General features: G+C 54.4%; 1 protein-coding gene across 3 annotated transcripts in view; it reads left to right on the forward strand.

Moving 5' to 3' along the window:
- The window catches only part of ANK2 (ankyrin 2), a 300,444-nt gene that overhangs the window by 216,627 nt on the left and 56,672 nt on the right, over positions 1-27,145 (forward strand). For all 3 annotated transcript variants that reach the window (XM_079771700.1, XM_079771698.1, XM_079771699.1), the window contains 12 exons: positions 316-414; positions 1,148-1,246; positions 4,101-4,298; positions 6,296-6,394; positions 6,529-6,627; positions 12,005-12,103; positions 14,831-15,028; positions 18,172-18,270; positions 18,546-18,644; positions 19,246-19,443; positions 22,135-22,233; positions 24,259-24,357. In XM_079771700.1, the coding sequence (XP_079627826.1) occupies positions 316-414; positions 1,148-1,246; positions 4,101-4,298; positions 6,296-6,394; positions 6,529-6,627; positions 12,005-12,103; positions 14,831-15,028; positions 18,172-18,270; positions 18,546-18,644; positions 19,246-19,443; positions 22,135-22,233; positions 24,259-24,357 (1,485 nt within the window). The remainder of the gene's footprint in view (positions 1-315; positions 415-1,147; positions 1,247-4,100; positions 4,299-6,295; positions 6,395-6,528; positions 6,628-12,004; positions 12,104-14,830; positions 15,029-18,171; positions 18,271-18,545; positions 18,645-19,245; positions 19,444-22,134; positions 22,234-24,258; positions 24,358-27,145) is intronic.

Below are 27,145 nucleotides of genomic sequence, written 5' to 3' on the forward strand. Positions count from 1 at the left end.
AAAAGCGCCCCCGTGACAGCACGGTGCCCTTCGGCGCAGATTTGTAGCTGGGGACTTAGTCCCACGTGTTACTCTCTCGGCAGCGTTTGTGGTTCGGGCGCCTTTTGTTCCTTACAAAGGGAGCCGTTGAGATGTAGCAGCCTGGGGTCAGGCTCTCCTCAGGCCGCTTCGCCATGCCTGCGACAGGTGCTCCCGCGCCCATCCCGCGTGCTCCGCCGCCCACACCGCGTGCTCCCCGCGCCCATCCCGCGTGCTCCCCCGCCCACACCGCGTGCTCCCCCGCCCACACCGCGTGCTCCGCCTCTCTCCCTGTAGAACGGGATCACCCCTCTGCACGTGGCCTCCAAACGGGGAAACGCAAACATGGTGAAGCTCCTGCTGGACCGTGGAGGTCAGATCGACGCCAAAACCAGGGTGAGTGTCTGCCTTGCTTCCCGCCACCGTGAGGTTCTGTGTTGTCCGGCATTCGCCCCGACGTGCCGGCCCTGGACACGCGACAATGCGGGTTTTCAGGGACATGGCTTTCTGGGCTTTTATTTAAGGGTTCCTGTGGTAACATGGAATTACTATTTCTCGTAAGTGCCCAGAAAGCAGAGCCCCAACCCCAAGGAGGCGCCCCCAGTCCCTGCTCAGGAGTTTTCTGGGAACAAAGGTTGCGGTCGGACCCACTCATCTCCAGTTTGGGTGGTGAGATCGAGCCGGGAGAGTGAGGCTTTTAAGTGCACCCTACAGGTCGAAGGGCTTTTGCTTCTAACGCTGCGGGTCCCCAGTCGTTGTCCTGCAGGTGGTGCTGAGCTGCCCCAGCCGGCGCGCTCTGTGCTGTGGAGAAGACCGCCGCTCTCCGCGGCCCCGGAGTCGGGTCGTCAGGGAGAGGGAGTGCCCTTGCTCTGTTCATGCCCATCTTGTTAAGTGAAATGAAGTTCCGAGTTTTTATGCACTGTCAGCAACAGGCAGATGGGCGGGAGGAGGCTGTCTCCACACGGCCCTCCTCCCTAGAAACAGGAGGCGCGTCCGTGGCTAAGCTAAGGCGGTTCTCTGACCTCTTACCCACCCGCCGAGCCGCCAGGACCCAGTCCGGGCACCGTGCTCTCCACAGGGCAGCTCGCTTTACAAGGACGGGAACTGAGGCCTGGCCTGGCTCTTGCAGGACGGGCTGACGCCGCTGCACTGCGCGGCCCGGAGCGGGCACGACCCGGCGGTGGAGCTGCTGCTGGAGCGGGGTGCGCCCCTGCTGGCCAGGACCAAGGTGAGTCTGCGCGGGCGGCCCGGCACCCTACACGCCTGTTCTCCCTGAAACAGCACCCGCAGCATCTCTTATCCCCTAGTATCTGTATGCGAGGAGCGAGGAACATACGTCAAACTTCTTAAGTTACTTGAGATTGACTCATACACGCAGTAAGATGCAGTACACGCATGCCCACAAGTTCTTTCTGTACTTTACCCGCTATTCCTACTGCGGGTGGAAACGTGAATATTACTGTGTTGTGAGTGAGTGAGAATAGTGTCCATACGTGAGGTGATCTTACATTCTAGGAGGCCACATTTTTATGAGACTCTGAGATGGCTAAATTACACGAAACGTGATCTTTTAAAGCAGCAAAGTTAGCCTTCCAAGGCGAGCCTTCCAGTCCCCAGCCTCTGTCTCTCGGGCAGAGAGGTGGTGTGGAGACGGCAGTGCGTGGGGCGTAGCACAGACGTAACCAGGCACACGCTCTCCAGCAGCACAGCTCGTCCCTCATCCCTCAGCCTGCCACCACAGGGAAACCCTGTCCTTATGAGTAACACACGCGATGAGGTTGTCACTGTTCGATGTACGGTATGTGTTTATTACAGTGAAGTTCCCACTTTGGGTGACCAGAAACGGTCCTGAGACAAATCAAACATCACACGGCTGTTTCATGGATGCGCAGCGACACCCAGATCCTTCCGGCAACGGAAACTCAGGCAAAGGATGTGTCTGCCCTTCTCCCCCTATTTCACCGCCCCCAGCCCCTGGTCAGGCTTGGGATCAACCCATGCCATTACTAGGGTGAGCAATAAAAATAAGGCCGCTGACACAAGCACACATTTTTCAATGTGTACTGTATTTTAATTGAATTGAAATTCTTTGGAGCACAAACCACACATTTGAAATACGTATGGAATGAACTCAGCCTTTAAGGGTGTGCCCCAGGCCACGAAAGGTTGTCTCGGATCAGAGACAGGAGCCGAGCGAGAAGCAGGCGACTTGTTTATGTTCACCCTCACACCTGCACCGTGGGGTCGTGGGGTTGTGGGGTCGTGGGGACCTGTCTTTGACATGCGGCTCTGGGTAATGCAGAGATTGCTTAGGAAAGTTTCGTGGGGAAGAGATTGAAATTTAAGTGGAAATTATAAAATTTCAGACCAGCCATGTTACAACCAGTAAAAAGCCTCTGGCAAGCTGAGGATAAGCAGCTGACAATATTCCACAAACTACAGAACAATCTTATTGACAGAGTTGGCCCATAATTGCATATCACTAATGAAGACGAGATTACCTGGGTGGCCTCCTTGTAAAATCAAATATCATTCTTATGTAAGGGTCCAGCACAAAGTGTCTGTGACTGCGTGGTTGTATTTATTTACCTGTTTGTTCGTTCATTCATTCATTCATGCATTCATTTGTTCATTCACTCATTAATTCATTCATTCATGCATGCATGCATTCATTCACTCATTCGTTCATTCACTCATTCATTCATTCATTCATTCATTCATCATGCATCACCTGATTACCCTAGTGAGTAGCTACAGTGTGCCAGGCAGTGTCTAGTCAATAAGGAACTATCAAGATAAATAATATGCAGTCTATATCTTTAAGAAGCTCAGAATTAAGTAAAAAGAAAAGGAGATCATTACAAAAAGCAGAGCTCTGTGCAGGGTAAGGAACGGGAAGGAAATGAGCTGAGCTGGTGACACCTGGCAGGAGAGTAGAGACGCCTCCTCCCCGTTCTTTCTCTGTGAGTCACTCCTGCGCCCGAGAGGGCCGCCTCTGTGTGGACCAGGCCCTGCTGTGTCCCCGGGCTGTGAGCAGGCTCGGGGGCGCTCAGTGCGTGTTTCTAAAAATGAACAAAGGTTTAAATGGTGCACATATCTTTTCCACATTGTCATTATGTGGATTAAACAGCATTAAGACCGACAGAATGTCAGTGGATGGGCAGCACCCCAGTCCAGGCCTTGCAAGGCCCGAGTGTCTTTAGCCACACATTTATGCATAAATCCCTCCTCATCTACTTGCCCTTCTGTCCTTAGTTCTTTTATGAATTTATAATTGCAAAACCAGTAATTATGAGTAAAGAGTATTTCACAAAGAAGAAAATATTGGTAATTTAAAGTCACATATACTGCTGCACCCCACCAACCCTACAATTGAACGTGGATGCATTTGTTCTCAGCTGTCACCCCCAGTGTTGCAACCCCCTCCCCAGGGAGAGCAGGGCTGGGCCCGTGCTGGTCTCGGCTTCTGTGCACGTCGTCGCTGCCAAACTGCGTATGTGGTCCCCGTTATTTCCGGACCGCATGCACACTGGTTCCTAAGAAGAGGCAACAGTCCGCTCTCCTTAATGAGAAAATGTTTTCGATTTTAGTTTCTTAATCGTACATCTTTGTCCTATAAGCTTATTTATTTGACTTTGAAAACTAAGAGCCTCACCGAGCCTGACCACTGGCCGCGATCGAGTCACCACGTCTGTGTTCCGATGTCGGCCCTGAGAAGTGAGGCGAACGTCGTTTTGGGCCGTATCCATGATGACACATTTAGGTTTTCCTCAGATTTAAAAGTTAGGAGGTCATTGACCCCTGGCCCACATCTCCTCCCCTTTTCCAGCTCTTACCTGACTGCGTGTGCCACACCAGCTCAGGTCCCAGGGAGAAGAGGTCCTAGTATCGTGGGAGCGCAGAGCAGGGGGTCCGAGAGAGGCCCCGTCCTGCTCCTCTCGGCCAAGCTTCGCTGCTCTGTATTTGCGTGTCACCTGGGAATTCTAACCCCCACTTTTCCCGGAGACCGAGAACGGACTTGGCTGTGTTCCCGAACCTGAGAGTGACGACTAACGGCGTGTTCGCTTTCTTTTGCTGCACAGAACGGGCTGTCCCCGCTGCACATGGCCGCGCAGGGCGACCACGTGGACTGCGTCAAGCACCTGCTGCAGCACAAGGCGCCCGTGGACGACGTCACACTGGACTACCTGACGGCCCTGCACGTGGCTGCGCACTGCGGCCACTACCGCGTCACCAAGCTGCTTCTGGACAAGCGGGCCAACCCCAACGCCCGAGCCCTGGTAACCTGGGCAGCCGGCGGCGGCGAGGCGGGCGGGGGGCAGGCCCGCGGCTGCGCGGCGTGCACACCCCGTCCACACGGGCACCTGGCTCCGTCCTGCCCTCACGGTTGCTGGGACGTGATCACGGGCACGGAGAGGTTGACGAGAACACGAAGGCAGCGTGCCCATGGCTAGCGAGTTGCAATAGAAAGGGCCGCTCTGGAGGGGTAACAATTTGAGCTGGAAAATAGAAGCCGACAGAGGGGATTATAAAGCGGGTTCAGACAGCTCTCGGGTCAGAGTGAACGTGTGTGAGAGTTGAACCTTAGTCGTTCCTTTCTGGATGAGGCTGCCGTGGGCGCTGGTCGGACACGTCAGATGGTGTGATTGCAGCATGTGTGGAGTCCCCGGACAGTCCCCCGGACAGTCCCGGCCACCAGCCAGGGCCAGGAGGCGGTGTGCACAAACCCCCCGAAGCCGTCCCTGCACCTGGTGTCTTCCGGGGCCTAACGCCGAGCGACTCTTCCCGCGCCCCCGTCCTTCTAACAGCCGCTGGCCGAAGGCACGCACTAACTGTCTCGTCCCAACTCACACACTAGGAGCATACCTTCCTCCGTACGTTTACATGGTCCATGTTTGTCAGGTCAGTCTGCACTCAGTACTTGAGATGATAGGATGCCCTCAGAATGATCAAATAGGAAATCGTGTCTGTCTAGAAATCTCCCATCAGAATCGGTGATGCCTCCCTACTGGGAGCAGATCGCCCTTCCGAGCTCTGTGCGGCACGTGTGGAGGGATTTTCTCACAAGGAGGAAAATGCTCCTTTCAGCCGGAGCGTGGGCAGTGAGCTTATGTAATATTGCGATTTCATATGAAGTCTTGTAAGTGCTGCGTCTGCTTACGTCCGGCGCCCCCACAGTCCAGGTGGGGACATGCCTTCACCCTCGGAGGAGCAGGCGCGGGGTTAGCACGACCTCACGCCTCCCGGAGTGGCGGGGCCAGAGAAACACTGGCTGGCGCTGTCCCCACGGGCACCTGCAGGACACACACACCCGTCCCACCGCAGAGACCCACATTCACATGGAAACAATACTCAGTACAGCGCACAGGAGGAAGTTTGGGCTAGGGGACACATTTTTATTTTTCTTAATATATATTTTTATACATTTCAGAGAGGAAGGGAGAGGGAGAGAGAATCATGGGTCGGCTGCCTCCTGCACGCCCCACACTGGGGATTGAGCTCACAACCCAGGCCTGTGCCCTGACGGGGAATCAAACCATGACCTCCTGGTTCCTAGGTGGACACTCAACCACTGAGCCACGCCGGCCGGGCTCATTCTTATATACTAGCCCCCAATTCCTACACATGAGCTCAGTGTGCAAAGCTCAGAAGTGCCTTAGACATCTCCACATTCCTTTGCCTCTGAAGATCTCTCCTTCCCATTATTCCAGAAATTCTCCATACTTTTCTTAAAAATATTCATGAATTTAAGAATAATTTCCTCATAAAGTAGATTTCATGAACCTATCTTATAACTTCTGCTAATGTAACTTCTTGTAAACACTTTACTGTAACATCAGGAGATAAAAAATGACCCGCAGAAACCATGCTTCCTGCTCACTGGCGCCTCCTCCTGGAGAAAGTGGTGGCAGAGCTGAGCGTTGATTGCAGAAGCAGTCGTGGCCTCGCGATTTTTAAAAGTAAAACAGACGAAGGGTGTTTACGCTAAGACGTGGCCTTTCGTCAGAAAAACCGTGCTTGTCTCCGAAGCACGTGGCGCGGTTCGTGGCCCCCTTGCATCTCACCGCCCCCGGGCCTTGTCTGATGAGTCGCCGTGTTGTGGGCACTTGTTACTGTGCCCACACAGCAGGACTCCACGCAGATGCCCCCACGGCACACCCAGTGCCCACTAGCGGGCAGAGCCCTCACACACAGGGACGGTGCCGTCGGACGCCGTGTGCTGCATGCCGTGCTGCGTGGTTGGCCTGCCTCCCACTAACCGTTGTCTTTTGCACAGAACGGCTTTACTCCGCTGCACATTGCCTGCAAGAAAAACCGCATCAAAGTCATGGAGCTGCTGGTGAAATACGGGGCTTCCATCCAGGCGGTCACCGAGGTAGACATGGTCCCGGCTTGTCACGACCCCTCACTCCCCGCCTGCGCCCCCTGCCCCTCACTAGGCCGCCGACGGAGAGCCGGGCGCGTGCAGCGGAGTAAAGCTGCTGTCGTGTTGCTTTGTTCTGTCCGCAGTCGGGCCTCACGCCTATACACGTGGCCGCCTTCATGGGCCACCTGAACATTGTGCTGCTGCTGCTGCAGAACGGCGCCTGCCCCGACGCCACTAACATTGTGAGTATGCCGCCGGGCTGTCCGCGCGTCCGTCTGCTCGTGGCTGCGGTGAGAGGTGGTGAGAGCCGGTGCGGCTGGTGCGGGGTGATTGTAGGACTGAGCCGAGTCTGCGGGGGGGAGGGTCGCTGGTCCTAGAGCATCCCCACGCGGGGGATGCAGCCCACGCTGTCAGAGCTCAGCTGACTGAGTGGCGGGCAGTGAGCTCGGGGGCTCGCTGCGCTGGCTGGACGGTCTCCCTGGCGATCTCGGTGCCAGTTCCAGGTCAGGACCCAGCCAGGCCCGTGACTGACAGAGAGAGGCTGGCATGAGGCTGCCCTCGCTGGAGCCACCCCTGCCTCCGGGACGTGGGTTTCCCGCCTGCTGCCCGCTTGGACTTCTGTCTGGATTTGGTTTTGTTGGTAGAGGTGCCCCCTCTGACCTGAGTAGTTACATCCAACCTCTCCACACCTGGAGGGCACGCTGCCCCGACAGCTGGCTCTCTGCCAGGGCACGCACACCCAGGACCCTCCCACCTCCACCAGCCTCTGTGTGGGTCAGTGAAGGCGAACCTATGACACGTGTGTCAGCACTGACACGCGTAGCCATTTCTGATGACACGCGGCCGCTGAGGCGGCCGCATGCCGAGGATGAAACATTTGCAAAATAATGTTTTTTCCTCAAAGTGACACACTACCCGAGTTATGCTCAGTTTTTTGGCGAAGTTTGACACACCGAGCTCCAAAGGTTGCCCATCACTGGTGTGGGTCCTTGTCTGGAGTCGCCCTGGAGACTCTGTGATAGCCGTGCGCGCCCTCCCTTCCCTGTGCGGGAGCTCTCGGCCGGCTGCTGAGGATGCAGCGGCAGCAGGAACACTCTGCCCCAGGGCACCGTGCTGGGTTCAACGGCCGTTCTCACAGGCAGGGCACCGGCAGGGCACGGCAGGGCACCGGCAGGGCACCGGCAGGGCACAGGCAGGGCACAGGCAGGGCACAGGCAGGGCTCCGGAGCGCTGCTGGGGTTGGTGACTGTCCCTGTGAGTGTGAAACGACGCTCCTTCCCTTCCTTCGTGCTTCCTCTCACGGCCCGGGGTTCGCGTGTGACAGTTTCTGTGCCGAAGTGCCTGGAGCGCGACAAAGTCCACGTGAAATACGTGTATTTGATCTTAAATGTTACACAATAGTCCCTCTTCATATTACCGACAGCAGGAGCGTAAAACCGTCCCGAAATGGAAACGTGAAAGCTACGTTTACAAGGTCCTGCGTGTCTGTGTGTTTACTGGCCTCACCGTGTTAAGAGCAGTTGCACAACAGCCGCGTCTGGGAATGAGGAAGGAGCACCGTCCTCGCTGTTCAGAGAGGAGCCCTCGATCCCCAACGGAGACCCGCACAGAGCTCACTGCTCAGGGCCTCTGTGCGCCCCCGGCCGCGGGCGCCACACGCGTGTCCCGGCACTGCAGGGTCACGGGAGAGATGACGATACTGTCAATGATCACGTGACGACGGTAACAATGCCAGCGCATCTGTGAGATGTGTGACTGACACCTCCTGAGGCAATCTTTTATCTCGGGGAGACTTTTGCAAAACCATCAGAGAAAATCCCTCTGAAATGTTTGTGTGACTCCGTGCTGCTTCGCTGACCTGTTTCAAATAGCGCGGCCGTTACGGGTTCGCCATAGTCTTTCCTCTCCTCTGCAAAAACACGCTCCGTGGGGACATGTAGCTTTCCACACAAAACAAACAAAACAACAATGTGGACATGTCTGAGGTTCTTAAAAACTTCCGAGTTTGGCAGCTGCTCCAGCACGCTTTAACTCGCACCTGCTGGTCATTATGGACGTCTCCAGTTGTTCCATCTTCTCACATGTCATTGCACTCTCTCCTTCAGCCGCCTCCAAAGAAATGCTGTGAGGCGGCTGCTGGGGGACCCCCCGACTGGTTCCTAGGCTTCTGCTTGTTTGCACTCGGGCACGATGTGCTCTTCAGGGAGAAGGTTCCAAGGGGGCAGGGTTGCAGGTAAAATACAGGACTGCCAGTTTGACTTGAATTTCAGGTCAACAACAAATAATTGCTTTTTTTTAAAAATGTGTTTTTATTGATTTTTTTTTTTTTTTAGAGAGAGAGGGAGAGGAAGGGAGAGAGAGAAACATTGATGTGAGAGAGAAACATTGATCAGCTGCCTCCTGTACACACCCCGACTGGGGATCGAGCTTGCAACCCAGGCATGTGCCCTGACTGGGAATCTAACCAGCGACCTTTTGGTGCATAGGATAATGCTGAGCCGCACCAGCCAGGGCCAATTCATTGTTTTAATATAAGTGTGTCCCTCACGTGTCTGAGGCACACCGTGTGCAGTATGTCCCTCACGTGTCTGAGGCACACCGTGTGCAGTATGTCCCTCACGTGTCTGAGGCACACCGGGTGCAGTGTGTCCCTCACGTGTCTGAGGCACACCGTGTGCAGTATGTCCCTCACGTGTCTGAGGCACACCGTGTGCAGTATGTCCCTCACGTGTCTGAGGCACACCGGGTGCAGTATGTCCCTCACGTGTCTGAGGCACACCGTGTGCAGTATGTCCCTCACGTGTCTGAGGCACACCGTGTGCAGTATGTCCCTCACGTGTCTGAGGCACACCGTGTGCAGTGTGTCCCTCACGTGTCTGAGGCACACCGTGTGCAGTATGTCCCTCACGTGTCTGAGGCACACCGGGTGCAGTATGTCCCTCACGTGTCTGAGGCACACCGGGTGCAGTATGTCCCTCACGTGTCTGAGGCACACCGGGTGCAGTAATTATCCGTCCTCGTCGGGAGGGAAAGCTGGACGGACATCCTGGTCCTTTACTTGCCAGCCCGGCAGCCCTGCGTGAGGAGGACCCGGCTTCCTGCCACAGCTGCCTGGCCTCGTCACTCCGGGACGGGAGGTTTAGCTACGGGTCCCGGTCCTGGGCTGAGGAGGCCCCTGCGTGAAACTGTCTGCGGGCTGTGCAGCTGGCCCCCGCCCGCCCGCCCGCCCGGGCCGCTGTGTGTGCCTGGGCCGTGCTGCCCTGTTGGCTGCCACGCTGTCTGTCCGCTCTGATGCTTCCGGTGCAGCGAGCGATGCTGCCGCTGTCAGAAAAGAGCTTTAACGCCCAGAAGAGGGGCGTGGCGCTGAGCGCCTGCTGCGGCCGTGAGCTCGCCCATCTCTGCCCGTCTGGACATAGCTGGGATTCACTGCACTCAGTCCCCAGCACGCCTCCTTTCCACAACACCCACCAACGCACTCACGTCCAACCGCCCGTGGCCACCGGCTTCACAGGGTCCAAGGCCACGCCTCGCGGGGCTGTCCAGAGGACGGGGCCCTGTTGGCGGAGCAGTGGCTCCCTGGCTGAGTTCACTCTGCATGTTAGGGTGAAGAATCCCCCAATCCTTACAGTTCACCAACTTAAGATAAAACAGGCGTGTTGAACACGCTGAGGTGCACGAGAATGCACAGATGGAAGTTATGGTTAAACTCTACACCCGCTCTCACTTTCTTATTTACACTTACGCCTAAACAAGGGTAATGCACCAGGAAAAGGTAAGGGAATGTGCAGTAAAGGTCAGCTTCCCCAAAGCCATTAAGTAAGAGTCAAACACACCCACCATCGGCAGGGGCGTGATCGCAGATGTCTGCCTAGATAGCTTGTCTTTGAGTCTAACATCTAATACTTTAGAGTTTCTATATGAGTTTCAAATGTGTAACACCATATAGTTCCCTTCTTCTAGTATAAAATGAGGCTATTGGAAATAGTAAGACTAGCGTTTTCCGTCTTGTCAGTAAACTGACCAACCTCGGCTTACGAAGTGAACGTACACTCATTGTTGAGTAGGTGCTCTGGAGGCCTCTCTGGCTTAACTTCCGTTAAAGAAACCCAATTTTGTCTTCATGTCCACCAATTTTGTCTCTAGCAAAATGGCTGTGCTTTTATCTGACCTAGAAATAGGATGAAGATGGGAGGTGTGTGTATGTGTTTGACAGTTAGGAGAACTCAGCTTCATCTGTGTAGAGACAGGCTTGAAGTGACGTAGAAAACCAGTGAGGAATGATGGTTGTCCCGAGAGGAGAGGTCTCGCCGCACATCCGAAGCCCAAAGACAGTGTTGCTGTCTAGCACATCGTCTGTAAAACAGAATGCTCCCGCACACTTCCTGTCCACAGCCAAGTATATGACCAGAACATGAGGGCATTGGAGGGCCAGTGAGCCGTTCATAAAACAAAACATTAGAGTAGACATCCAGTTTAATGCTTTCAAAGGCAACGCATTTGAAATGAATTCCTACAACTTTATAAGGAACGGAGTTGCCAGTTACTGGGAATAGAACCTAAAGTTCGCCTTAAACCCTCTGGGTCGAAGGGTTTCCTGTGCAAGGAATGAGAAGAAAGTCCTCCTCGGATTTGTCCGGCTCCCCTCACCATGACCCACCTGAGATCGGCTCAGTTACCTGGAGTGGCTTACGTTCCACGGTCACATCAGCCTTATTTCTAGGGCTGGCGACTCGGTGCTAACTTCTGGTTCAGTGTCATGCTCTTTTATGACTAAAGTTGTCTAAACTTCATGGCTGAAAGTTTGCTGTGTGCAGAGCTGCAGGTGGTTTTAAAATATGCTCTTTAAAAAAAGGCAAAATCTTGCTTTTAGTCAGTAATGAACAGGTTTCCCAGTGAGAAAATTCTCCAACCTCTAAGCTGCCATTTCCCGATGAGTGTGGCGGTCGATGGGCTCAGGAAGCGCGAGGCGCATGCCCAGCCCTACCCACCCACGGACGGCTCTGCCGCCCAGCAGGTTTCTCCAGTGACTTCTGTCATCGAATGGCTCATTACTAAGAGGCAGGGAACCGCCTGGCAGGTCGGATTTGGTACAAAGTCACTGGCTAGTCTCCTAACCCAGTCAGGTGAAAATCAGTAGTTTATTTCGGATATTAACGTTGAACTCTGGGAAGGAAGGACGCACGCGTGGTGCAGATGGAGTGATGGCTGGAGTGTGCTGCCTCGACCTGCAGCGTCCGGACTTTCTCTCATTACAACGCAGCCACATTGGCATCACATAGTGGAGTGTGATCATGACAGATTTTAGGTGGAAGAAAAGCAACGTCACATGACAAATTTAAGTCCTGCCAGGTTGCTTACAACACTCAGCCCCTGGGTGTCCTGGGCCTTTGGGTAAGTTCGTTGGCTCATTAGGGACTGAAAGAGCAAAGGAGTTGGCTTTACCCACATGAAGAGAGAAGACACAAAGCCGTGGTTCCCAGACTAAGTAACAGTGGGATGGTTATGCCTTTTCATAGATTTCCTAAACTTTGGGTTCATTGCTGAGTGTCACAGAAAGGCCTGTTTTATTCTTTGCCATCTGAGCGTGGGCTCACTGACCCTGGCGTCTTGTCTTGACAGCGTGGGGAGACAGCACTGCACATGGCGGCCCGGGCAGGCCAAGTGGAGGTGGTGCGATGCCTGCTGCGCAACGGCGCCCTCGTCGACGCCAGAGCCCGGGTAGGTGCTGGGGCTGAGCCTCTTCCTCACGGCCCCTCCCAGGGTAGGTGCTGGACCCGGGCCCCTCCCTCCAGGGGTGCAGGGGGGCACCCCCTCAGGACCCGCGCATCGGGCCAGAAGGAAGCGGGCAGCGGGATGCCCCCGTTTCAGAAGCGTTAGCATTTGGGGAGATGGGCAATTTGGTGTCTCAGAAACGCAGCCCCCATCAGCATTTGAATAATGTTGCCTTGTGCGAGCCGTTGCACACGTATCTGCTGTTTCCACGCATTCAGAATCTGCTGCTGTGGAGGTATGCGCACATCTCACCCATTTCTTCACACCAAAGTGCATGTCCACAGACAGGCCTTCCCGTTACTTAGAAACAGGTTACAGTCACGGGGGGCTGTGCTCCCGTGATGAGGTCACCCTCCTTACTCTGGCTTTCCTTCTGTCTTCCCTCCACGGACAGCAACAGAAGAACCTGGCCCAGACACTGTTTGGTTGGATTTTCCTGTTTCTCATTGTTCCTAACCCCCACCCCGCCGGGCTGATGATGCCCCTTCCTTAAACTTCCTTCCCATTGCCGCCGCCTCCCCTTCTTCCTTACACTGGCCTCGTCGGCAGTGTCTGTCCCCCTCTCTTCTGTGCTGTCCTGTCACACCGTGTCTCTGGGGTCCCGGGGAACATTTAGTCACTTTCTCTTCTTTAAAGAAAACACACATACACACACACACACACACTGGCCAGATTATTATGACCACCCCATCAGTACTTCGTTGCTCCAACTTTTGCCTCCAATACTGCGGCGATCAGGGGTGGGGCAGGCCGGGGGTGGGGGGCTGTGGGCTAATCAGGGTGGTGAGAGCCCATGGGGGGCATGGCTAGCCGGGGGGAGGGGCTGCGGGCCTACCATGGTGGTGCAGGCTGATGGGGCGGAGCTGGCCAGGGGAAGGGAGGGAGCATTGGGCGGCGCCCACTCTTGATCAGGGCGGGAGAGTCTGATCAGGGGCAGGCCGGCAGGGGGGAGGGGCCACAAAGTTGGCCGGCTGGCCCCACCTCTGGATCGGCCGGTTCGCTGGCCACAGTGCGTGTCATAGTGACCGTTCCTTACGGTCATTATGGCCGTTACAGTCACTGGCTTTTTATATATATAGATAACAAGGTTTTCCATTATCTCTCAAAATAAAAACTCATATTTTTCTATATTCAAATTTTAAAGTGTTCTATTTTTAATAGATATTTGCTCTTTTTCTGCATCTATGCCAATTTTTTTTTAGTATTTAACCTGTTGTTATTGCCTTTTTGGTAACATCTGAAATCCTTCCTCAAAACCACTGGCCACGGGTTCTTTCCTTGGAAATTTGGAGCATTTATGTCTGTCTGTCCTGGTTAGTAGCTCAGGGACCGTGGGTAATCTTGGAGACTCATTTAATTCCTCTTAACCTTGTCCTCTGGAAAATGGTCCAGTAGCAGATGCTGTGCTTCCGCTCGGGTCTGCTTTAAGGACAGGACAGGTGCGTCTCACAGGAAGAAGTTCACGGAGGGCACAGTTCCATGAAATGCCCGTTCTGCCCACCTCTCACCACCCTGAGGTCCACACAGTGCTGTCTCCTGTCTGCCAGTAGCTCCTTGCACACCTGGAAGGGGCTGCATCCTGTGAGCTCTGATTCCATCTCTCCGTGTGTCCTCAGCTCCTCCCTCCTCTTTAACTGACATGTCCTTGGCTAGTGTACCAGACCTCGCACCATCACTGAGGCTACCCGCCCTTTCTTTTTACAAGAGAACAGTTTGGTCTGGTTCTCTTAACACTGAACCCGTTTCCCTGACTACACCTTAAGAGTCAGGGGTTTCTCCAGCCTCCTCAGCGTGTCCTGCGTCCTTACACCAGCTCCGTCCTCGGCTTCCTGGGGGAGCACTTGGCTTGCATCAGCCCGTTTCCTTCCTGCCCGAGCTCCCATTTGCATCGGGATGCCAGACCCGGACCTGCACCGCGTCCTGGGACATTTCCACGGATCAGCTTACAATGTCCCCTCTATCCTCAGCCTCTCCTTGAAGCCAGGACCTCGTGTGTCCTTGGCTTGCCGTGCAGAGGGAGAGCCAGTTTCCCAGCATCCCTCGGGCTTTCTCTCTTGACCTGGTTCCCAGGCAATCAGCACTTCGCCTAGTGAAATCTCCGGATGGGAATCTAGGTCTTAGGGCTTCTGGGTGAGATTTTTTTCTTATTCAGAACCAAGGGTTGGTTTCTATTTAAATATGAATGAGGCTGAAGCCTGGCCTGTTGGTGTGCTTAGACAACCACGGCCAAGATGATGGAAGTACATACTTTAATTAATTAACCAATTAACTTACTTATTTTATTGAATTTATGGGATGACATTGGTTAACAACATTACACGTTTCTGGTGTACAGTTCTATGAGACATCTGTATATTGTACTGTGTGCTCACCACACCAAGTCAAGTCTCCTTCCCTCGCCATTTACCCTCTGCACCCTCTTCTATATCCCCTTCCCTCGAGCAATAAAATCTAAGGAAGATTCTGTGACCAAACAGGTCACCTCCGTAGGAAAATACGGAATAACTGGTCAGGGTAGTAATAATTTCCTTCTGCCTAGGGGCTCCCAGAAAAAGGAAACCACGATGCATTAGGGCTGCCCAGGCACTGACCTCTGACCTGCCTTGAGTTGTAGGAGGAACAGGTGGCATTGGGCTGCCTGGGCACTGACCTTTGACCTGCCTTGGGTTGCAGGAGGAGCAGACGCCTCTGCACATTGCCTCGCGCCTGGGCAAGACGGAGATCGTGCAGCTGCTGCTCCAGCACATGGCACACCCGGACGCGGCCACCACGAATGGGTACACGCCCCTGCACATCTCCGCCCGGGAAGGCCAGGTGGACGTGGCCGCGGTCCTCCTGGAGGCAGGGGCTGCCCCCTCCTTAGCTACCAAGGTAAGGGTGGCTGCGACGGCAGGAACCCACCAGGTCCCCTTCTCTGCCACGGACACTGCCCAGAGGGCCGGTCTCTCAGGCCTGCGGGTTCTTGCTCTTTGCGTGTGTTGAGAGCCCTTTCCTGAACGATCGGAGGGCACTGGGAGGGTCGTGTCATTTCTGCAATGGGAAGAGATTCCACCTTCTAGCTGAGGCCTGTGCTGCTTCCGGCGCGGCCACCTGGAACGTGGACTAAGAAGGTTTCCATTGAGCCAGGGTACCTTCCCTCCCTTCCCATGATCAAATCTAGGCTGTGTTCCCAAGACGAAAAGCATTGAGACCCCCAAATGCACGGAGCTCGTGTAACTCCCGAGGAAGAGACGGTAGCATCAGGCTGGCAATCCCGTGTTGGCTGAGAGGTTTGGTGCCACCTGACGCTCGGGTCACTGCGCCTTGCGTGCTGGTCTCGGCTTCCGCCCACTCCTGCTGCCTGAGCTGGCCGGCTGCACCCGGCGTGGAGCTCAGTGTCTCACAGGCCTGCCTGCCTGGAGAGCCACTTTCTTACCGTCACTGTCCCCTAACGAAGGAGATGGGTGCACGAGCCGGGACGTACCTGCCTTCACACTCGGTGCTGGGCAGAGGAATGTTTTCTCCCCGATACATCCCGTCGGAAATTGCCTGCTTGGATGTGACTTAGGAGAAAAGAGGAGCGGGCCCAGCTCATCGGAGTCAGAGACGGGACTAGTGCCGAGAGGTGGGGAACAGGCAGGTGACGCCCACAGCAGGGCGCTGTCTGCAGGCTGAATAGCGCCCACGAGTGCAGAAGGGATGCAGGTTCTTAGAGAGACGTGTCTACACGGGTGGGCGTCGGCGCTGCCCTGGGCGGAGGGTTTGCAGGGGGAGACCTGCTGAGCCGGAGGGCAGCCCTCGCGCCTGTGCGGGAGAAATGGCTAATTCTTCAAACCCGAAGAGTTGAAAGTGCTTTCAAAAAAATTTTTTTTTTAATCAGAGACTAGGCAACATAAACTAATAGAAATTATAACCTATGTTATAATAGTATAATTATAACCGGGCCGGGTGACGGTCTCCTCAGATGAGGTGGGAGTGGGATTCAGCCACGGCGTAGAGCACAGCCGGCCCTGCTCGGCGGAGGTGGTTAGGATGCAGCCCTGAACCCGAAGCAACGGGCCGGCCGCTCGGTGGGCGCGGGGGTCAGACAGACGGGGTGGGGCCCGCGCCGGAGACGCCTCCCAGCTCCCGAGGTGAGTCCACAGCGAAGACTCGGTGCAGTTTGTCCACTCAGTTCCCACATCCCAGCCCGAGCGAGGCCTGCCTCCGCGCTCCGGGCGCCGCCCGGCCCGGAGGGGTGGGGAGACGTGGCTCTAGATGGACTGTGCGCTCTGGCAGGAACGAGGACACCTCCCCGGTGTGTCGTGGAAAAGCAGGGCTCACTCTCCAAGGCGTTGTTAGCGCCACGGGTTCAAACAGAAGCGAAGGAGAACGGCCTCCTCCTGGGAAAAGCGTGAGTGGTGACCTGTGAAGGGGACGTGCTGCGTGGGGGACATGCTCCATGAGGGACGTGCTGCGTGGGGGACGTGCTCCATGAGGGACGTGCTGCGTGGGGGACATGCTCCACGTGGGGACGTGCTGCGTGGGGGACGTGCTCCATGAGGGACGTGCTGCGTGGGGGACGTGCTATCTGAGGGACGTGCTGCGTGGGGGACGTGCTATCTGAGGGACGTGCTCCATGAGGGGACGTGCTATCTGAGGGACGTGCTGCGTGGGGGACGTGCTGCGTGGGGGACGTGCTATCTGAGGGACGTGCTATCTGAGGGACGTGCTGTGCGAGGGGACGTGCTGCGTGGGGGACGTGCTGCGTGGGGGACGTGCTGCGTGGGGGACGTGCTATCTGAGGGACGTGCTATCTGAGGGACGTGCTGCGTGGGGGACGTGTGCGTGGGGGACATGTGCGTGGGGGACGTGCTATCTGAGGGACGTGCTATCTGAGGGACGTGCTATCTGAGGGACGTGCTGCGTGGGGGACGTGTGCGTGAGGGACGTGCTGCGTGGGGGACGTGTGCGTGAGGGACGTGCTGCGTGGGGGACGTGCTGCGTGGGGGACGTGTGCGTGGGGGAGGAGTACAGAGGCCGGGACAAGCCGCACCCTCGCCGCCCGGGTCAGGCGCATTGCCGTGGACTGTGCAGGCCACCCTCGCCACGCGGTGCCGGGACAGCGTGGGCGACATGTTTTGGCCACGACGAGGGAGCGGAGGTCGCGGTGGGACCCTGCGACCTTCAGCTCCGAGTCAGGGGCCCGTGGGAACTACAGAGACGGCGCCCGGCACGCAGGCCTCGTCCGCACGGAGACGGGCAGGGCCCAGGCGGCGGCGTGTGTGACAGCCCGTGCCCGCGGGGCGGAGGGCCTTCCCAGAGGAATTTCACGGTTTGGGGGGGCTCCCGGGAAGAGGGGGGACAGTCGGACGGCAGGCGCTTTCCAACCGTGAGCACTTTGTTCTATCAGCCACGTATCTTGCTATTTCTGCAGAAAATACAAATCAATGGAATCACAAAAAAAATTTTTTTACAATGGTCATTGGAGTATCCCAAAGTTTAGATGAGGAAATTTGGAATTCAAGTCCTGTAAAAAGGACAGAGAAGCATTGGAGAGAGCTGCTCTGGTCTCAGTCCTACTTTTTATTCTGTAATATACTTGATTGACTTCAGAGAGGAAGGGAGAGAGCGAATCATGGATCGGCTGCTCCTGCTCGCCCCTCACTGGGGACCGAGCCGCAACCCGGGTGCCCCACCGGGATGGAACCGTGACCTCCTGGTTCCTAGGTCAATGCTCAACCCCTGGGCCACGCCGCCTCTACTAATGTCACAGGGAGGAAAAGACGGCCTTTTCCCGCACAAGTCTGAGCCGTCTGGCTCCCACGAAGTCCCTTTGCGGCCCCAGCTCTCACAACCCCCAGCCTTCCGTCCGCCTGAGAGGCGGCCCTCACCGTGCCTTCCGTTCTGCGCTCGCTCTGCGGCTGGCGGCGGGTCTCACGGGCCAGCGTGGCCCCACGTGGGAGTCACCATCGTTCTCCGCTCCGCATGTTAAGAGCCAAAGGGCTTGTTGGTGGTCAGGAAGATGAGCGCCTCTCCTCCTGTTCCCGTTTCAGAAAGGCTTCACCCCGCTGCACGTGGCCGCCAAGTACGGCAGCCTGGACGTGGCCAAGCTGCTGCTGCACCGGCGGGTGGCGGCTGACTCCGCGGGGAAGGTACGCCCACCCCTGTCCTCTCACCCGGCTCAAGCGTGTCCTCAGTCAGGGGAGCCCGCCACGGCCACGCCGCGCCCTAGTGGTTCCAGTGGGTTCCAGACCCTGCAGGGTGTGGCCTTCCCGGTGTGGATGAGTCCCTGCAGGGCAGCCCTTAGGCAGCTGCTCGCTTTGGCCCCTCTGCTCCTGCTGCTGGTGCTCACTAATGCACTTGGACTTGCCCCCGGCACCCACGCCCCTGGTCACTCACTCACCAGGCGCCCACCCCGCCCTTGCAGAACGGCCTGACCCCGCTGCACGTGGCCGCCCACTATGACCACCAGGAGGTGGCCGTGCTGCTGCTGGAGAGAGGCGCGTCCCCTCACGCCACCGCCAAGGTGAGGCACGGGGCTGCCTGCCGCCGGGACCCACGGGCCTGGGCGGGGTTGGAACCCTGGGGTGGAGTCGCCAGCCAGTCCTGTGGTGGCTTCTGAGTGAGTTAGAGTGCAAATGCACGTCAGCCGGAGGTCGGAACAAGACCCTGAAGGAACTTCACGTGATTCTGCTGGTAACGCAGCATGCGTGAGTGGTGTTCGGTTCCGGAGCAGGTTCAAGGGCAGCCTGACCAGCTGGTCCAGGACAGTCCCCAGTGCAGAGGCTCGGAAACCGGGTTCTGCCAGGGAGGCTGAGGGTGGGGGAGGGCTGGCTTGGGGAGAGAAGAGCAGGGGAGCCCTGGGACCCTCGGGCCCACCTCAGGCTGCTCCTCAGGAGGGACCGTTGTCCAAAGGGTGGATTTGGAGGTTTGGGGTTCCCGTGTCCCTCCCTCTAACTACCCTGCGGTGCCCTGTGACCCTGCCTTAAAGACTCCGGTGTTGTTGGGTGGGGACTTGCCATTTACCACTCGCTGGCTTTTAGCTTTTCTGTCCACTGCCTCCAGAGACGTGCATCCCTCCGGGTAGCTGCTAAGCTCACCCTCTGTTTCAACCTCTTACTTTGCAGAATGGCTACACTCCCCTACACATCGCTGCCAAGAAGAACCAGATGCAAATCGCATCCACGCTTCTCAGCTACGGGGCCGAGACAAACGTCGTGACTAAGCAGGGCGTGACCCCGCTGCACCTGGCCTCCCAGGAGGGGCATGCAGACATGGTCACCTCACTCCTGGACAAGGGTGCCAATGTCCACACGTCGACCAAGGTATTCCGCTTTGTCTGGTTTGGTCATGAGCCTTTGGGATGAGTGTAAGGAGAAGCCGTCTGCGCGCATGTGGGCAGAACGAAGGGTTGAAGGGAGGCGGGCCTGTTGCAGTTCCAGGGCAGCTGAGGACTGGCCCGTGGGGCCGGGGAACCACGGAGCCAGGACAGGTGCACAGACATGGTGCACCCTCACACCCTGCCTTTCCGGTGAGTCCGTTACAGTTCCGTCCCTCTGGGAGCTGCCTTCCTGCCCCTCTGAGATGTGCTGTCACTCCCAGTGGCCCTGGGTTCGGGCCGTCAGTCCACACTCTGTCCGCCTGCAGTCCTAATTCCAGAGCCCAGAGAAAGGCGACAGTGCTATCTGGGGCTGTCTGCCAGCTGGTCCATGCCCCCTGCCCATGTCACTCTCCAGCTGCTGAGCCTCAGAAGCTTCTATGCTTGGGGGCAGGGACACAGTGGAACACAGGTTCTGAGCCCACTTTGCCTGGTGTGGGTGGTGGTCAGGGAATCGGTGTCTGTAATAAAGCACCCCGGTCGTTTCAGCCTTTCCCAGAGAACGGCCTGTGGACACACATAGTAATTGCAATAGAATAAGAGTCAGGCCCTAGCCAGTTTGGCTCAATGGATAGTGTTGGCCTATGAACTGAAGGGTCCCGGGTTCAATTCCAATGAAGGACACGAACCTTGGTTTCAGGCTCGATCCCCACCTTGGTCAGGGCAAGTGTGGGAGGCAACCAGTCGATGTTTCTCTCTCTCTGTCTCTCCCTCTCCCTCCACTCTCTAAGTATCAGTAGGGAAATATCCTCAGGTGACGATTAACAACAACAATAGAATGAGAGTCAGGGAAGACACCATTCAGTATACAAACATGCTGACTGTACACGCACATGTTTTCCCCTGCATCTATTTGTGGGCTCCCTGTTAGCCATGTATCTATCTTCACGTGTGTCTAGTCCACTGGTGCCAGCTGCAGCTGTAGAAGTATCTCAGGTAATAAGCAAACCAATGACAAATTGTCCCATTGCTTCAGAAGAGCACACGTCTTCTGTTTCTGGTTAAGACCAGCTGACACCAGGAAGTTCATGTTCTCAGGAGTAACCGTAACACAGCATTGACACGCTATTCCTGTCCAATCCCCATGTAATAGCAAATGAACAAGCCCAGCCCTTAAATACAAGGCCTGTTCGCTATCCAGCCGGAGGAAGATCTCTCTGCGTGTTGGCTCCTGAGGAGCCCATGGCTGGAGGTCACGGATTTTGGAGACACGTCTTAGCTGCCTTGGCCATCCTGGCGGTAGAGACAGGCCTGCTGGTTTTCACTGGTGTGCATTGGGCAAGGGCTGCCGCTCCAGGATGCTCCCGCTGCTGTGGTCTTAGCGGGAGAGAGACAGACGGAGCGGATAGACTGCGCTGGACAGGACGCTATGAGGCAGAAGCTGCCCACTGATATGCTCAAGTGCCAAGAAAACTTCCTGGCATTTGAATGGTACTAAAAACACTGTGACACAGACTAGTGACTTAGGTTTTAAAGATGCTCTTTAGCCCGGCCAGCATGGCTCAGTGATTGAGCATTGAGCTATGAACCAGGAGGTCATGACTCAATTCCCAGTCGGGGCACATGCCTGGGTGGTGGGCTCAGTCCTCAGTGTGGAGTGTGCAGGAGGCAGCTGATCAGTCATTCTCATCATTGATGATTCTAGCTCTCTCTCTCTCTTCCTTCTCTGAAAAAAAAAAAAAAAGTGCTCTTTAAATTTCTGTCTTCTTGATGGGAGCTACTTACCCCCATGTCGAGGCTGCCAGATTGTGGCAGAGACTGAATGAGTCTCTCCCCTCCCGTCCCTGGGCCCTGTCCCTTACTGGTTCTGAACGGTGCTTCACTGGCATATCCAGTTAATTAAAGCCATCACATCACGTGTGCTCACGTGCCAGGCATTTATGTACAACTGGCCAATTGATGATGCTGTGTATAAACGATGGGGCGACCTCTTATTTAGCACCTAGAGGACCCTAGGCCAGTGGCCGGCAAACTGCTGCTCGCGAGCCACATGTGGCTCTTTGGCCCCTTGCGTGTGGCTCTTCCACAAAATACCACGTGCGGGCGTACACATACAGTGCGATTGAAACTTCGTGGCCCATGCGCAGAAGTCAGTTTTCGGCTCTCAAAAGAAATTTCAATCGTCGTACTGTTGATATTTGGCTCTGTTGACTAATGAGTTTGCTGACCACTGCCCTAGACAGCAGTGCCCTGCGTTTGGGTGCTGGAGGAAACCATGTGAGCTCATTCCTGTAACTACATTCTGTGCACCTATGATGTTTTATTGATGGAAAGGCTGACTGTTGCAGTGCTTATAAAGTAGAAGTAGTGGTTGGTGGGTCAGTTATTTAAGTGAGTAAATACTCAGCCGGAGGCACAGATGGGGCTGAAGGGAGTGTTGCTGGGAGCACCTTCGCTGACTGACTTTAACGTCGCGGGTCATGATGTAAGTGCCTAACGTAGGAAACGATTGGCTGAGTGTTGGGGAGCAGAGGACCTGCCTTGGGTGGAAAGTCATCATAACTTAGGGGGTTTGTCTTCGATTTCAAAAGATGTGGTTTCCACGGAGAAGCTGTAATTACAGGTCTTTTTTCAAGATGGGATATTACAAACGATCACATCTTCTCCACTGTACCCTCTGCTTCCATTCTCTCTGCAGAGCGGTCTCACAGCCTTGCACCTCGCAGCCCAGGAGGACAAAGTGAATGTTGCTGACATTCTCGTCAGGCACGGGGCGGACCAGGATGCCCACACGAAGGTACAAGGCTCCTGTCACGGTTGTGGTGGGTCCCGCCCTGGGTGACTCCCAGCCACCCCATTGGGGCACCCAGGTCCCTGTCCCCTTCCTCACAAGTCCGTCCTGCTCCCACATTGTGATGGGCCTCCTGCTCCCAGGACCAAGTCCGGATGGAGAGAGGAGCGGAGGTGCCCATGCTGATCCCAGCGCTGCACCCACGCGGCCTACTCCCTGCTGCTCAGCCAGGCGGTGACCTGCTGTTGTCCTGCACCCACTCCCTCCATGCCCTTGGCTGATGTGGCTTTACCCTCTCTTTGCCATGAACCCCTCATTCCACCTCTGCTGCATTTTCCCGCATCCCCGCCGAGCCCTCTCAGGCCTCATCTTTCCTGCCTATTTTCAGATCCCACCATCTGTGCCCCGTCTTAGCTCTTTTTCAGGTTAAGTCACACACGTGCCTGGTCTCCTATGTTGGTGTGAAGTCCCATGTTCCCAGTCTGATCCCCCATGTTTGTGTCCACAGGATGCACACCTAAGAAATATCTGTACAATCAGAGTGTGTCACACCCGCTAAGTAATAGCTGTACAGTTGGATAGAGTGTGTCACATCCGCTAAATAATAGCTGTACAGTCGGATAGAGTGTGTCACACCTGCTAAGTAATAGCTGACAGTCGGATAGAGTGTGTCACACTGCTAAATAATAGCTGTACAGTTGGATAGAGTGTGTCACACCCGCTAAGTAATAGCTGTACAGTCGGATAGAGTGTGTCACACCCGCTAAGTAATAGCTGAGAGTCAGATAGAGTGTGTCACACCCACTAAGTAATAGCTATACAGTCGGATAGAGTGTGTCACACCACTAAGTAATAGCTGTACAGTTGGATAGAGTTTGTCACACCGCTAAATAATAGCTATACAGTTGGATAGAGTGTGTCACACCTGCTAAATAATAGCTATACAGTTGGATAGAGTGTGTCACACCCGCTAAGTAATAGCTGTACAGTCGGATAGAGTGTGTCACACCCGCTAAGTAATAGCTGTACAGTTGGATAGAGTGTGTCACACCGCTAAGTAATAGCTATACAGTCGGATAGAGTCTGTCACACCTGCTAATAGCTGTACAGTTGGATAGAGTGTGTCACACTGCTAAGTAATAGCTGTACAGTCGGATAGAGTGTGTCACATCGCTAAGTAATAGCTGTACAGTTGGATGGAGTGTGTCACACTGCTAAATAATAGCTATACAGTTGGATAGAGTGTGTCACACCCACTAAGTAATAGCTGACATTCGGATAGAGTGTCTCACACCCGCTAAATAATAGCTGTACTGTCAGATAGAGTGTGTCACACCTGCTAAGTAATAGCTGTACAGTTGGATAGAGTGTGTCACACCGCTAAGTAATAGCTGACAGTCAGAGTGTCTCACACCCACTAAATAATAGCTGTACAGTCGGATAGTGTGTCACACCTGCTAAGTAATAGCTGTACAGTTGGATAGAGTGTGTCACACTGCTAAGTAATAGCTGACAGTCGGATAGAGTGTCTCACACCCGCTAAATAATAGCTGTACAGTCGGATAGAGTGTGTCACACCTGCTAAGTAATAGCTGTACAGTTGGATAGAGTGTGTCACACCGCTAAGTAATAGCTGTACAGTTGGATAGAGTCTGTCACACACCCGCTAAGTAATAGCTGTACAGTCGGATAGAGTGTGTCACATCGCTAAGTAATAGCTGTACAGTTGGATAGAGTGTGTCACACTGCTAAGTAATAGCTCTACAGTTGGATAGAGTGTGTCACACCCGCTAAGTAATAGCTGTACAGTTGGATAGAGTGTGTCACACACCCGCTAAGTAATAGCTGTATAGTCGGGTAGAGTGTCTCACACCCACTAAGTCATATTTGTACAATTGGATTGAGTGTCTCACACCCACTAAGCAATATCTTTACAGTCAGGTAGAAAGTCCTGCTGGGACTGAAACTCTGTCACCACCCCCTCCAGGGTGTAATTAGTGAGTGGTCATTTGCTTGTTATTGTTATTACAGCTCGGTTATACTCCTTTAATTGTGGCCTGTCACTATGGAAATGTGAAAATGGTCAACTTCCTTTTGAAGCATGGAGCCAATGTCAACGCCAAAACCAAGGTAAATGCTGTTCTCATTTCATTTCTGTCGCAAAAGTTTCAGCCACATGGACACTCCGTGTGCTCACTGTCATACACATGTGCTTTTATGTTAGTTTTTCTAAAGTGACTCTGAGAACACCATGCAGGTTGTGCAAGGGGCTGAGGCTTTTTATTCTAATAATCCTGACAGCCTGTAGGCTGACCTCAGAGCTGGTGTAAGTTCCGGGAGCTGATGAGCTAGCACCTCACTGTAGGGCCCTGCTGGGATGCTGTGCCTCCAGTCTTGGCCCTCCCCAGCCCTCACCCAAGGAAGCACAGACGGGCCTAGACCCAGTGCCTTGCTCTTTTTAAAGGAATCCTCATGAAGGTGTGAGAGAGAGAGAAATATCTACCGGCTGCCTCCTGCACGCCCTCTGCTGGGGATCAAACCCACAACCCGGGCATGTGCCCTGACTGGGAATTGAAGTGGGGACCTCTTGGTTCATGGGTTGATGGTCAGCCACTGAGTCACACTGGTCGGATACCATGTCTGTTTTACACTGAATTCACGTTACCTGTCTGAGGTTACCGAGCAGGAGTAGTGGAATCTGAATTCAGACCCAGGCACACTGTGAGGCTCAGGGCCGTGCTCTTACCACTCGGAACCTCAGCAACCTCACTCTTCCCCTTGACATTAGACCATGCTGCCTCCTCCCACGTGTTCCTGACCTGGACCTAGTCACCTTCCCATTCTTTCCAGCCTCATAGTATGACCTGACCCAGTGTAACTTCCAGGTGACACCCACCCCTCCCTACAACTCGTCACTGTTACTGTCTCCAGCGCCTAGGACCCCGTGTTGTTCATGGCCTTCCCTCTCCTAAGCTGCTCTCCTCCTTAAGTAGTTAAATCTTACCTAAACCACACCCTCCATAATGCTTTCTTCACAACTTTTTTCCCTTTTTCCTTTAATCCTCACCCAAGGACATGTTCTCATTGAATCAGAGAGAGAGGAAGGGAGAGGAAGAGAGAGAAACATAGATTGGTTGCCTCCCATACCCGCCCCGACCGGGAATTGAACCTCCATGACCCTTCTGTGCACAGCGCAATGCTCCAACCAGCTGAGCCCCAGCCGGGCAAACTCGGAACCTTGAGTCCGACTCCAGCAAGAACAGCCGCTGCCTGTTCTGAGTTCTCCTGGACTTGAGACGAATGTAAAAGCTGCTGAACACTCGGGCGCTAGCGCCGCACGCGTTTGCTGGATCAGCTCCACACAAAGCACTTGGGATGGTGCTTCCTGCTGGAGTCCAGGGTGCTCCGGAGAGGCATGCGGCCGTTGCAGAGTCTGGCTGACGCTCACCATGAGTTGTTTTTTTTTTGTTTGTTTTTTTTTAATATATTTTATTGATTTTTTACAGAGAGGAAGAGAGAGGGATAGAAAGTCAGAAACATTGATGAGAGAGAAACATCGATCAGCTGCCTCCTGCACACCCCCCACCGGGGATGTGCCCGCAACCAAGGTACATGCCCTTGACCGGAATCGAACCTGGGACCCTTCAGTCCACAGACCGACGCTCTATCCACTGAGCCAAACCGGTTTCGGCACGAGTTGTTAAGTATTGGTTGTTGAGTGGTTATAACGCTGGAAACCCCGATGAAGCATTTGCCTTCTGGGGTTTGATCTACACTCAAATGGATTTTTGGTTGAGAGAAAAATCTCATTTTAACTTTACAGGTTTTGTTTTGTTTTTTTAATCAAAATGTCAATTTTATTTGCTTTTGGAAGCAAATGTATCTTTTATGTGTCTTCAGTGGGTAAACACACACCTTCAAAGGACGTTCTTTTAATAAACACAGGATTTTTTCACATAGAATGACATTTTTGTAGAAGGAAGTCTTTTTTTCATATCTCATGTGTAACCATAGTTACTAAAATTGTTTGGTTGCTATGAAAATACAAACCTAAGTATTGACTTTACTACTAAAACTTTCATGACTTGGTATAAAAATTTGGCAAAGTGAACTTCTTTTATGGAACTGTTAGTCACTTAGAATTGAACCCTGTAACATCAGCTTGAGGCAAACAGGTTGGATTAATTATATGATAATTTGCAAAGAGAGTTGAGAAGTCAGCGTGTAAGGCAAGCATGTCAAACTCAAAGACTAACATGGGCCAAATAAATGAGGCATGTGACCTGCAAGTTTGACATGCTTGGTGTAAGGGCGTTTTCTTTGTGAATTAGACTCTTAAGGTCAAAGTCTCTGAGAAAGAAAGACAGTGTTTGCTACCATTTTCCTGTCACTTCAGAGAAACGAAAGAAAAATGGCATGGATTCTTCACAGATTTCTTCACAGAATTCGAAGTTTTGGCGTTTTCATTTGTAACTGGGTGGTGGGGGGTCAGAGGTCAGGGGTGCTGGTTGTGAGGAGAAGTGCTGGGTCAGGGGCTCCCAGCAGGATGGGCCTAAGGTGGTGGGTGGAGCTTCAACCAAATGGTCTGCAAAGCCTGTGAGCTGCTCCCGAGTCCCTGGAAACCACCTCCACGGGGTGTCTTTCTGGCCGCAGTGTCCACGTTAGACCATGTCCTGCAGTAAATGGGAGCAACCGAGGGCAAGCACTTGACCGTGGCGTCGTCATCTGGGGAGCACGGGGTCTCCTGTGCAGCCCAGGTGTGTCAGCAAGTGCTGCTGGGCCTGGCCAGGTGACGGGGCTCCTTGGGCACAACATTGGTAAACACGGGGGAAAGGAGGCTTATTTAGAAGAACTCACTTCTCCTAGGCTCCTCACGAGTGCACAGGTGATGTGACTTGGGAGCAGTGTCTCTGTGACC

Source organism: Cnephaeus nilssonii (genome assembly GCF_951640355.1).
Source record: "Cnephaeus nilssonii genome assembly, chromosome: 5".
In the NCBI taxonomy this organism is placed as follows: domain Eukaryota; kingdom Metazoa; phylum Chordata; class Mammalia; order Chiroptera; family Vespertilionidae; genus Cnephaeus; species Cnephaeus nilssonii.